Below are 13,028 nucleotides of genomic sequence, written 5' to 3'. Positions count from 1 at the left end.
AAGAGAGAGACCTTTGGGTTTTCCAAAACCTCTTATTTTAATGCATGTTATTATTACATTTAAAAGAGAGAGAGAGAGAGTATAGTAATAATATAAATCAAGTTTTTTAAAACCAAATCGAACAACGAATCAGTTAGAAGTCCAATTCCTGGGTCGAATGATCCGACCGTTCAAATAGAACGAATGACCCATTCTGACAAAAAATAAATAAAAAATGGCCAAAACCATTGGACAGTTCAAACGGTTTGACCACCCAGGTCAGCGGTTTGCTGACCAAATCAACGATTTTTGGTGAAATAATGATTCTAGGGTAAAACGGAACCGATCACTTGACCGGTTCCCAATTTTTCTAGTCCGGTCCGATTTTGAAAACCATGATATAAATCAAATAATATAAATAGGTTGAGGCTAAACAATCAAAAAATTATTAATTTAAAAATCCACTAAACTTTCCCTAAAAGTAAATATTAACAAAACTTAGTAAATATTAAAAATGTGTTTCAATTCCACTTAAAAATCCAACTTAATAAATGCTAATAAAAATAAGAAATTTAAATATAAAAATATTAATTGATAGTTTTAAAATACCAACAATTAATTAAAAATCCAAAAATTCTAAAAAAACTATAGATAATTAATATATTAAAAATATTGAAAATTAACAATATTTTATGTTAATAGGGTATTTACTAAAATTAATTAAAATTAAAATTAATAATATTTTATTATTAAAAATTACCCAAGCTAGAAATTATTAAAAATTTGCTATATTTTTTATTGACTATGTTATTTATTTAGTTATTTAATTTATTTTTACTAAAAGCAAATGCAAATTAATTTTGTAGTGATTAATATGCAAAAATAAATGATGAAAATATTGAAAATTATTGAAAAATACTCATATGCAAAAATTACTAAATAATAATGAAAAAACACAAAAAAAATAATTAAAAATCCAAAAATTCTAAAAAACCTAAAGTTTAATTAAAATACTAAAAATAATTAAAAAAATAAATTAATTGTATTTTATTGCAAAAAAATACTAAATAATAATTAAAAATAATGTATTTTAATTATTAATAATAATATAATTAACAATAATTATTTTTAACCTGTAATTAACAGTAATTATAATTTAAGCTATAAATAGTAGAAAATTACATTGAATTACCAAAATGTTATATTTAATTACCAAAAAATTACATTTAATTAGTTTTAGACAAGAAATTAGCAATATTTATAAAAATATGATAATTTCCAAAAGTTATTGTATTTTAAATAAATATAATAATTTAATAATTACAATATTTTAATAGCTAACAATATTTTAATAATTAATAATAAAAAGTAACAAACCGTTTATAACTTAACCTAACCCGATTAGATCTATAAATTTGCAGGCTCAAGCAACAATTTTCTTTTGCGTTAGGTCTAAGTGAGATATGCACCATACCCACATATTATCAGAGAAAATCAAATCCTAAGTGTAATTGAAAATCAAACTTTTGGAGTCCAATGATGGCTTTAGCGGATAGAGCCCAAACTAAACAATCCTTAATAAGCTCAACTTGGAAGTTATATGCATATATGTTAAATATTATTATATAATATTTAAATAACAAAGTTTATATTAATATATATAGAAATGTTATATATATTTTTATACTAGACTAGAATTAAATAAAAAATTAATTTGTAAAAAATCATAGTTTTATAATTAACACAAGCCTCTTTATCAACAGAAAATGTGCAAGCCTGAGTCCAAGCCCAGCTCTTATATAAAGCCCGAAGCTTAAGCCCAAGCCCAAAGCCCAATCTGTATACAAAATGTCTTATTTTCAGTATATTTTTATAAAGTAATGTTATATTAATTTAATAATAATTTAATAGTAAATTGATATTTATTAATAATTTAAGAAGCATATATATATGATAAGAGGTTATAGAGATATGCCAAATAGTAAAATGGAGTTTGTGCTTGGCATGAAGACATGGGTACTACTATTGCCGAGTCAACGGATAAGCTCAACAACATTGGTCAGAGAAAGGTAACACTATTGCATGCTATGCCATCAAAACATCTTTACTGAAAGCATGAAAATACCAGAAAGAGTGGACTAGATAGCGTGAGGAAGATAGTTTGTTGATGAGGTTGCTGTCTTTATGGTTGCAACTTGTTGCTAAGAAAATGTTTATCTTGGAGGATTATTTCATAAGCAAAGGGTATTTTGAGCCAAATAGTGAGAATGAGAAAGGGCATGTGGATCAACTATTTATGCAGTTGTGTGAGCAGATTTCCCAAGAGGCCAAGAGCATCTCAATTTTCCTCTGCATTAGTCTTTGCCTTTCTTGTTTGGGACCTTCAAACTCTATTTAACATTTCACTTCTATTTTCTTTGTATGTCAAAATATATGTATGTCATTCATTCACTTAGCATAATTTTATACACTCCACTTCAATTCGTTGTGTATATTATACAGCGATAGTAGCTTATGTGCGATTAAAGTTCTTGTAGGAGGCAATAGTAGAGAAATACCTTCTAATCAGGTATGCTTGTAGAGCTCGTTATATGAGAAATTTATAGGGTTGGAATCAAGGACGATAGTGGAAGAGTCTCCTTTGTTGCATATTTTGGAATAGGCACGAAAAAATTTATTCTATTGGGTTGATGAATAGATAACAGATTTAATCATTAAGCTCTGAGATTTTAACCAGTCAACATCTTTTATTTTATGATCAGCTTTGTCAAAATCTTTTATTGAGGACCTACATAAAACAGCTGCTAGGAGGGATAGTAGTTGGATGTCATGTGCATCTTTTGTTTGTATTATGATCCAATTCATCATCATCCTCATGCTTCTCATAAACCCAGATAAAAAATAACATAAATGATATTTAAAGCACGAAAATGGTCAATTAACACATTTCAAACATTACACCATCTGGATTTACTAAACAGATGCATTCAGAGGGGCAATTTGAAATTAAATTCAGAGATCATATAATCAAATATCCCAATGACTTCACTGCATTAGAAAAGCAGAAAAGCAGCTTCACCTTTTTAGTGAAAAAAAAAAAAAAACTGTTCTCGGAAGTTTTCTGCTTATGAAGGATCATCCAATGTTGTCAACCACCACCTTAGTATCTCCACTCCTCTCTGATATTGATTATGGCACTAAAATCCTGGAAAACTTTAGAATGGTGACCAATGAATCATCATGTTACAAATTTGCATCATTAAACCATAAATCTTTGTTTTGATTTTTCTTCACCATGAATGGGTAAAATGTTTAAACCTCATAGCCTTCCTTTACCAAGTTTTAAATATACGCAAATGCTTGATTCAAAGGCAAAGTGAACACATCCTGCTTCTGGGAATAATGTAAACTGGAGTATTACAAACAAAACCATTTCATCATGTATGCCTTTGCAATGTTTTGTGATCAAACTAACTTGAAGTATTAGCATCTTAGTTGCCAAGAGAACAAGAGGTACGACTGTTAAAGCATTCTTAAACTCAGAGGTACTTAAATGCAAGCCAATGTAAGTAGTTACAAATATAGAATAAATTGTCTGTCTCCCAATTTATATTAATAGAAAAGAAATTATCTGTGTATATATACAATCTCAGATATTACTGATTGCAATGATTGTAGGTGCATTTCTTTCAAAATATTATTTTTCTTTCTGACTTTTTCAAGAAATTAAAAGGCCTATACAAGAATGAAGGTGGAATCAGATGCAGAAAAGAGAATATGCATCTACTTACATTTTTCCATAAGTCATCAATCGTCAAAAAGTATGACTCTTGTCCTGATATTCTGTTTCAATTTATGGAGGGAAACGTGGGGTTCATGCTAAGTCCAGACCCACCAAAAGTTCCAGGATTGGCATGCTTTACTCTTCCAAAATGTCGGATGTGACGCAAAAGCCTGGCCAGGAAGGTGTTGTGGCATATAGTTGAACTATCGCAAACAACTGCTACATGTTTGCGTGCTCGGGTTATTGCAACATTCATTCGCCTACTATCGCCAAGGAATCCAACAGCACCCAAAGTGTTTGATCGGACCTGACAATACAAGAAATACATGTCATGGACCTTTCATTATCATAATGTTGAACCCAGGAGACTTACTGTACTAAACATTAACATATAAATGGTGTACTTGCTTTCTTCATTTATATGCTTCCAGGGCTGAATGCATTGACACAGAAATAATGCCAAAGGGATTGCTTCCTCACTACCATGTTATCTTTCTGATAAAATATTTTAGTAGCTATCTCAGTATGTGATATGGTCTATGAATGGGTTCCAAAAAGCAGGCTGGCAATCATTTAGACATTGGACAAGAAAATTATCTTTTGGGTTATCTAAATACAAAATTCAAACCATTTGAATGATTCCAACAATCTTAATCTTTGTGATTATGCATATCAGAGACAAAAAAAAATGTCGCACTCTTTTCTAGACTTGGACTTGGAGTAGGTTGCTTGAGGAAGAATAACAGAAATGCATACTGAGTGGAGGTAGAGATTGTCTTGAACTCTAGATGACAATTACATTAGGAGGGATTATACACACTGTCATTTGGGGGAGAGGAGTATGGGGGGAAAGAAACAGCTGTATCTAGGAAACAGAACCATATTTTGAAGCACCAAAATGAACATTCAATTTCCAATTAGCTCATGATTAATAGCCAGAAAAGAATTCAGAAAAGTTTATTTCAACGATTTTAGGGTGAACCTGTTGTAGGTACCCCACACCAATGTGATTACATAGAGCAAAAGGATTTTCGGAGCCTAAGGATATTAGCCCATTATTGAAATGAGATTAAAGAGAACCGATTTTATATGTCCATATAAATTATATGGACCCCTAGATAGCCGAATACAGTTGTTGATGCTCTGGCGAGATATGGGTCGATTGGCCTTTTCCCTTTTAGGCCCCATTCGTTTGCAGGTAAATATGCATGGAAAAGTCAATGGGTAACTTTTTTCCATTGACCAACTTTCCCATGTTCTTTTTGCATTAAGCAGTGAGCCCCATGGTAAAGTTACCCTTACTTTCCTGGGTAAAACTTACCCATCTCGCAGGTGGGAAAGTGACCATTTTGCCCATTTTAATACTTACTTTTTGTGGGTAGAAATGCCATTTTATTATTTACCTAGGAATCCTGAAAATCAAAAGAACATGGACATTTACCTGGGTAAGCTGCACTGTTACAAACGAACAAGGCCTCAATATTTGTTAGGCAGGAGGGTATGTCTAAGATATGCATTTATTTTACATTTATGTACATCTTTCACTCTGTTCTTGCACTTAATACAAGTTAGAGTTTTCTTTTCCCCCAAAACAGAAAAAAAGTAAACAAGAATAAGAAGAAATCCCATATTAATGTAACGTAAAAACAACTATAAATGAGCATACCATTGATATAATAACTGCATCAGCCTCCCGACCTTGAAAGCTGTCTATAGTTGCCACCTCCACACCAACTGCCTCTGGAAGTTCATCAAACCTATCCCTCAAAAGTTGTACTTGAGAAACATAAGGAGATTGCACTGTAATAGCAGTTGGGCTGACTCCTACATGCAATTTGAAAAATAATAATTAATTGGAGTTAGAGGAAACCCAGAAGAAAAGACAGAACCACCAAAGGTGCACCTAGTGCATGGCACATGATAGAGAAAACAATTCTGGATTCAGGAAAAGACTTGTTATATCAAAAGAACCTAACAGCTGAATGAAACATGGAACATTTAACAGAGAGAATGTACACCTTCCAATTATAGGATAACTGCACCCATATAAGACTCCAAGCCATGTGCCATTATAATGGAAAAAAAGAATTAATTTCAGCAAACTAGACACTATTCCACAGTGCAGAAATCAAGGACCAACAATCTCACAAGGAGAAAAATAAAGATGGAGATAAAGGAAAATGAAACATTTAAGCTCCCATCAGCTGAAACAATTGAAAATAAAAGTTTCGAAATTGGATAAAAACAACCAAAAGGGATTACCACAAGGTAAGAGTAATAAAAGTTTATCTCTTGGAGAATGCCAGTGCTACTCTTGGAAGTGCCTTATATAAATCAATGGAATTCTTGAAAACTATCATGCTTGTACTAAAACTTGGACTAAGTTTCGATATCAGTAAAGTAGAATCAAACAATCAATGCTGTCAGATCAGACTGGATGTAAGATTCTTTTGGTCACTGGATAATGGGTCAAATAATCTGATTGTCCATTTCAACTCATTTAAATAAAAAAATTAAAAAAAAAAAAAGCAAATGGTTCAACATTATCTTTCAAAATCAATTTACATCAAAATAAGCCTAGAACAAGGCCGATACGCCAGTACAGGCAATATCATCCTGTATCGAAGCTCGCTCTCCCCTTTTTTTTCTTTAAAACTGGTTCAGAAGGGTCGGTTTAAGGCTGGTCTACCCCTGAACAAGTTTACAAATCCAATTGATGATCATTAGCAGATAATTTCCTCTTCTTTTATGCTTCTCACTTTTTTTTCTATGAGGACATAACTGGGCAAAGTGTTAGATGTAGAATTTATAGATAATTGAAGTATACAACACAATATGGTACCCTTAACGGGTATCTAGGTATCATGGGTTTGTTTTAGATTAGGAATTAGGCTTTAGGACTTGCATTAGCAACCAATTCATGTTATTAGAAATTGAAAACATATACCCGCATAAATCAGAGAGAAGACATGTTGGACAACAATATCAGCTTCGCCTTCATTATAAAAGGAGCCTGTGCCAGCTGGGTCCATTTGCTCCTCACAGCCAACAGATAAACTACCATATGGCATTCGTGTGTCAAGCAAGAGCAATGGGCATAAGGTTATCCATGTGGCCTACAATTGAATCATAGGCAGTGGTTAGAACAGAGAATAAGTATTTAAAGTAAATTTTTGTAAGAAAATAAAAAAAAAAACCTGAGAAATTAAGCTTTCCAACTCATAGTGCTCTTTGTTAAAGAAAACATATTTTTCTTAATATGAAGCTACTAAGTAGGTCCTAAGCATGTTGATATTGATTACCAATGCTCTCTCTATGTTTGGAATCACAGAATGAGCTAAAATCTAAATAATGTTACATCCACCTGGTTCAATTACCACCAGAAATAAATTATGTAAACAAAAGAAAATACTAATGAAACAAGGAAAAAAGGAAATGAACAAAGATGAATGAAAAAGCATATAAAATTCAGATAAAAAATTTAAAACAAATAAGGGAAGGATATCTGAAACAGGAAAAATACAGTAACCATTGTCTTCTGCAACAGAAGACATGAGATTTAAATGTCATTTCATCAAGATTACAAACAAGAATGAATCTTCAACATCAGACAAAGGGAAAGAATGAAACCATAAGTTCAATAGACAACCATGCCCATAAACCAGAATGACAATACAAAGAGCATTGCTTCCATCATTCAGAATTTCTCTTTTGCATGTGAACCTTCTTATATGTACTAGATAGTAGAAAAAGAAAAAAACTTAACTAGTCAACAATAACAACCTAGGGCAGCAATACAAACACTTGCTCTTTTTGGCATGCCAATATACATGCACCGAAAGAAATAGAAAAAGGCAGGAATTTTTGTACGGAAATGCAGATTTTTTATAGAAACGAGAAAAAGGACAAATACTTCCTATCAAGCATTGGAAACAATAGCTTCGCATTCCCTAATAATTTGAAGACCCATCGTCATATTCTCCTTGCAAAAGATGTATGCCAATGACTGATCGAGAATAAGATGGTCAGAGTTTCCTACGTATATCTCAGATGTTTAGTGCATAAGATTCCATGTACAATAATAGCAAGATTCAAAACAAAATGGATTTATTAATGTAAGTATTGCATAGATAGGATGTCCCCAGTACAGTTGTTACAAGCCTAACATACAAGTTGAGATTGAATCAAGAATCATACCATAACAAATGGGGAATCAACAAGAAGGTGTGAGGACACAGTTGGAGAAGACTGTAACAATCCATCATACATCTCCTTTGAGGCCCAGCTGGCTATTGCATCATTCATCCGGTATTGTGTAGTCAACTTGGTTTTAAGAACTCCATCATGCAGAGTTGATGCTCTTTCCAGAAGAGATATGCCAAGTCCACCTTCCAGGGCTTTTCTGGACAAAACCACTGGAGCTAGCTGGCATTGATCACCTGCAAGTATACAGCGCTTTCCTTGCAAGATTGGAATCCAGCAGGATGGCTCAATTGCCTGCCCTGCTTCATCTATAACAACCAGATCAAAGGTATCCAGCCTTCGGATCAAAGGATCTGCTGCCCCAGTATTTGTGGAGAGTACAACCTGAGCACTTGATAGTACTTCCTTTACAGTTTCCTTCTCTTTCTTCTTCAATTCTTTTCCAAGTTGTTTTAGGAGTTGGCGTATGCCTGCAGCTAGAGAATCATCCTTTAAGCAGAGTCGTAGATCTTTTCTTAGGTTTGCCTTCTTTCTTTCAAACTCTTTGCGAAAATTTTCAAGCTTAGCATTGACGATCTCCCCAAGAGACTTTGAAGCTACAGGTGCAGATATTCGTGCTGGATTTCCAACACGTACAATGTTTATCCCAATATCTGAAAGCTTTTCAACCATATTGTCAACAGCAGCATTTGTTGGTGCGGTGACAAGCACCCTTTCACCTTGTTGAACAGAAAGTGCTATCAGTTCCTTAAGCAAACCTGACTTTCCGGTACCAGGAGGCCCTTGGATTATCAACACAGGACGCTTCTTGTTCAAACCTAAGGCAATTGCTCTTAGTTGGGAATTAGCGTAACTGCCATCTTGTACTAGCCCATCTAGCTTTGCTTCATGCCAATCCACCACATGCTCCTTCTCCATCCATGTAACATCTTCCTTATCTCCAAATAGAGTTGCTACAACAGCAATGGAAGGATTTTTCTTATGCAAACCATTCTTCCGGAGCAGCATAAGGGCTTCACAGTTGCGCTGTAAAAAGAAGATAAGAACTAAATAAAACAAAAATCAACAGGGACATATGGCTAGAGATTCTACACATGTATGAATTTGGCCAGCAACTAAAAGATCTTCCCAAGACATCCAAAGGGTATATACACAGAAAGATGGCAAAACTGTCACATATATCAGTACCTCATCTGTCATCCATAACCATAGAATTGAAATTGCAGTTAAATAATAATTCTTCAGTCTTGATAGAAAACATAGGTAAAGCACTATATGGTCTTGTTTTTTGTTTTCATTCTCTGGTTTTGATAATAACATTGTTGTAGTACTTTCTATAAAAGTTAATTCATAATTGAAAATGTTAGCATGACTACAGAATTGACAGGAGCAGTGTCAAATTCCACAAAATCAGTAGCATTAGAAGCTACAGAGTGGATAATTCATATTTCAGTATATTTCATGCTTAAGAAAAGGTCCTTCCAACATGCACCTAAATCATTTCAATATACTTAACACAACCCCAATTAATTACATGAAGGGGTAAGTGGAAAAAGTTCATTGTGACAAACCATATCAACCTTACAACCAAGCATATATTCACCATTATGCCTACAAACAGTTATGTTTCAAGCCTCTAAGAATAAACTATCTAATAAAGAAGAATACCAAATTTGTTTCTTGGTTGTGTGAGAGAGATATCAGGCCATAACTTGCCATATGAAGAGAGGTAGATCTCTGAAAAACCTGAACAGCCACCTAAGATGTACTTGTAAGTTTGTAACTTGTAAGAGTACCATTGGTTCAAATTCATTTACAACCTGGAACTGTATATACCAGTCCCTTTTTTGTAATTTACTTGTGCATTTTCGGAACTTCTCCTGGTTGCAAAATAGGCCCTTCTACATGTAAACAGTGAAAAATCTCATGTCAACACTGAACAAACGTTAAAGCAGCTTATTGTAAATCATCAAACAGAAGTGTCATCTATGAGAGAACTTTTGGTCATGTAGCTGACTCCATATAGTTGGGTAAGGTTATGTTCAGTTGTATAGATGGTCAGGATTTGTCTAAAAATTTAATCAATGCAGTCCAAAACCTGACAATATAAAAATGAGCAAGCATGAAGTATCATAAACTAATAAACAGCAAGAAATAAAGCTGCACTTGTTCCAATAATAAGTAGGAGGCAAAAGTCTGAACTCTGAATATCCAGAAAGATAAGGATAGGCATATCTCCATCTATTGCAGAGCAACATTTTTTGGTATTCAGCATGAACAATTCAATTTAAAGAACCCCAAATTCCTTTGCAGATGCACTATCTAGGAACTGATACATATAATTTGAATTGCAAAAGGCCAGAAACAAGTGTCAAAATGCAGCTAACAACCTATAAGATGCCTTCTAAACTGTAATGATTTTCTAATGCTTAAAAAACGATGAAGCCTAGTAACTGATTTCTTGACAAGTTATAAAGAGATTGCAGTTTAGGCAGCAAGAAATAACTTGTTCTTGGACAGGTAAAGAGAAGGAAGAAAGGACCAGGGATATTAAAAAATGCCAATTCAGTTAACAAAGTAAGATAATTTGATTTCTAGATTACTTAGATTATAATTGGAGTCATTTGCATCTTGAAACATACTCACAGAGACAAATTCTGCAACATAACAATCAGAAAATATTGTGGGATTTGGATCAAGCTTATTATTCACACCTCATAAGTGAGTGCATCAGCCAATCCATGGATTCTGTCAATGCGCACATTCTTGCCAAACAGCTTAGAAAAAGTAGGATCACCATGGCGAGATTCCAAAGCCACACATATGCTACAACCATCTTCTCCTAGGTTGTGAACAAATCCCTGCATGCAAGAAGTTGCACCAGCACCCCTGCTGTCACATGTTCTCACACAAACCATGTCTCCAGGAGAGAGTGTAGTAGGTGGCAATCGATGATTCCCTTCAACCCTAAACAGAACCAAATGCATGCCTCCTAACCCTGTAAGCATTATTACAGCTGAGACAATGAGACGCTGAACCATGCTAAATCACTCCAAGAACATTCACTGAATTCATTAAGAAAAAAGGAGCCAATAAATCAATCACATTGAGACAAGACCCATTAAGAAGAGAAGAAAGTGAAGTCACCTGTAGAAGAACTAATAGCATTCAGATTGCAAATAGTATCACAGAGCTCTTGCTCAGCCTGGCCATGGCTGACCAAGAATTCAATAGGCTTTGTAGAGTTAGAATTCTCATCTGGCATTGGAACAGCATCCAATTCTTCCTGAGTAAATTCCAACTCAGCATCCCTTTCAATGCGAAGGAGCTCCGACATGCATTTTGTAAAGTCATCAATCCTGTTCTGTATTGCCCTAGCCTTCTCAAGGTCCATTCCCAACCCACTGTGCACAGGCTTCTGGGGAATCTTCCGTGCAATCGCTCTATGCTGAGCTGCAAATGAATAACCTCACCCCCCATAATCAATCATGCTCTAGAGTGAAGAAAAGGATTTGAAACAAGACAAATCAAGCAAAAGAGGAGGAGAACCTGAATTAGCAAGCTCCTTTAGCAGCTTCCATGACTCAGTTTCTCGCCAATCACTCTCAATCTGTGAATTGCGCTGGAGACCCTGTAACACATCTCTCAACTCCCTCTGGAAGTGGTCGAAGAGCGTCGGATAGTGAGTGCAGGCTTTCAAACAGAGTGCCTCCGCACCAATAGGCATGGGAATGGCATTGAGATACGGCTGTGCCTGAATGACAAACGTAAGACCGGGTCCCATACGCTGCCTAACCTCAGAGAATTCACCTTGAACCTCAGCAAAGGCAAACTCCGACGCCATGGTTCTCATTCCCTGAGAAATCCATTTCACCACGCATTTCCCCAAATCCCTCCGACCCAATGGGTCTCCATTCTGATACAGTGTCCGGACACTCACTTTAGCCTCCTTATCTTCATGGGTCTTCTTTACTGTCCTATTCTTCTCTTGCACGAGTTGCTGCTGTTGTTTCTGCTGCTGCTGCTGCTGGTTCTGCTGTGGCTGACTCTGCTGGTTTCGTCTCAAGATCGACGAGGAGGGAATAGAAGAAGATGTGATAGAAGGAATGGTCGGACTTCTGTTGTTGTTGGGTCTGGATGTGCGGCTTCTTCTTCTGGTGGTGGTTTTGGAGTTGCTACCGCTGCTGGTGCTGTTATTTTGGATTAGTTGTTGGAAAGCCAAAGAAGAGGAGAACAAATGGGTGTCTTTCTTCTTCTTCAGAAACAGTAAACGGATGGGACGGAAAGAAGACAAGTAGGAGAGATTCTGCAGAGGGAAGCTCGACCTCGAGGAGGCCTTTGAAGAAGCTGCCAAGGGGACCCCGCTGAAGATGCTGGTGGCTTCCATTTGTCCACCAACAGTCGCCACGCTCCAACCACCCGCCCACGAGAATCTCGAGTTCAGACTAGCTACGGGGACGACCCATCAATAGTCCATCCCGTCCATGGCGACGCAGCATGAGCAGAAACAGCAATGCAGTAGTTGTTGTTGGCGCGAACAGCAAATTTAGTTTGGGAAGTTGAGACCGAAATACAATAGAAGAATTGGAGAGAGAAAGAGGGGGACTAACCTATTTTTATTGGAATGGGAATTTAATGGTTGTGACTTAGTGACAGAAACTTCGATATTTTGGTTCGGACTCTGAACCTTCTTTTTTTCTGAGAATTTTTGGGGGCGATTTATTCGAGCCTCGACTGAGAATTGTGGTGAGAAATGAGGCAACGAATCTGGGAAGAATGCAAAGAAAGCAAATATTGTAGAAAAAACAGAAATAAATGCACGAGAGAGAGAGAGAGGATCGACTGAGATTTTGCAAATCGAGAGTTCTGATTGGATGACCTGGATTTTTTGGTGAGCAGACCTGGCCTGTGTGGGTCCACGTTTCGGCGGTTCGACCTTTTCCCTCCGGGTTTTGTGGTTGAAACGGCCCCAACGTGTGCGGACGCTGCAACTTGCAAGCATGAGGGAGACGTGTCCTCCCCCTTCCCGCTCGGTATTCTTCGATTTATTTTGGAAAATAAA

General features: G+C 35.7%; 1 protein-coding gene across 4 annotated transcripts; it reads right to left on the bottom strand.

Annotated features, from left to right (window-relative positions):
- Positions 1–2,944: 2,944 nt before the first annotated feature.
- LOC148873563 (P-loop containing nucleoside triphosphate hydrolases superfamily protein) lies at positions 2,945–12,823 on the bottom strand. 4 transcript variants are annotated; one of them, XR_016105270.1, is made up of 8 exons: positions 11,516–12,823; positions 11,114–11,419; positions 10,681–10,964; positions 7,961–8,992; positions 6,711–6,879; positions 5,430–5,587; positions 3,771–4,070; positions 2,945–3,388 (listed from the first exon to the last, which is right to left on the bottom strand). XR_016105270.1 is itself a non-coding variant. In XM_088965448.1 (7 exons), the coding sequence occupies exons 1-7, from the start codon at positions 12,351–12,353 to the stop codon at positions 3,828–3,830; spliced, it is 3,030 nt and encodes a 1,009-aa protein (XP_088821574.1). In that variant the 5' UTR covers positions 12,354–12,823; the 3' UTR covers positions 3,562–3,827. The 4 variants fall into 4 exon arrangements, 1 of the variants encoding a protein (XP_088821574.1); XR_016105269.1 differs by having other exon boundaries at positions 2,945–3,192; XR_016105268.1 differs by having other exon boundaries at positions 2,945–3,184.
- Positions 12,824–13,028: the final 205 nt, after the last annotated feature.

Source organism: Nelumbo lutea, chromosome 1 (genome assembly GCF_056320005.1).
Source record: "Nelumbo lutea isolate HS-2025 chromosome 1, American lotus-T2T, whole genome shotgun sequence".
Classification (NCBI taxonomy): domain Eukaryota; kingdom Viridiplantae; phylum Streptophyta; class Magnoliopsida; order Proteales; family Nelumbonaceae; genus Nelumbo; species Nelumbo lutea.
Note: the sequence above shows the minus strand (reverse complement) of the source record. Positions and strands in the feature narration are given on the sequence as shown.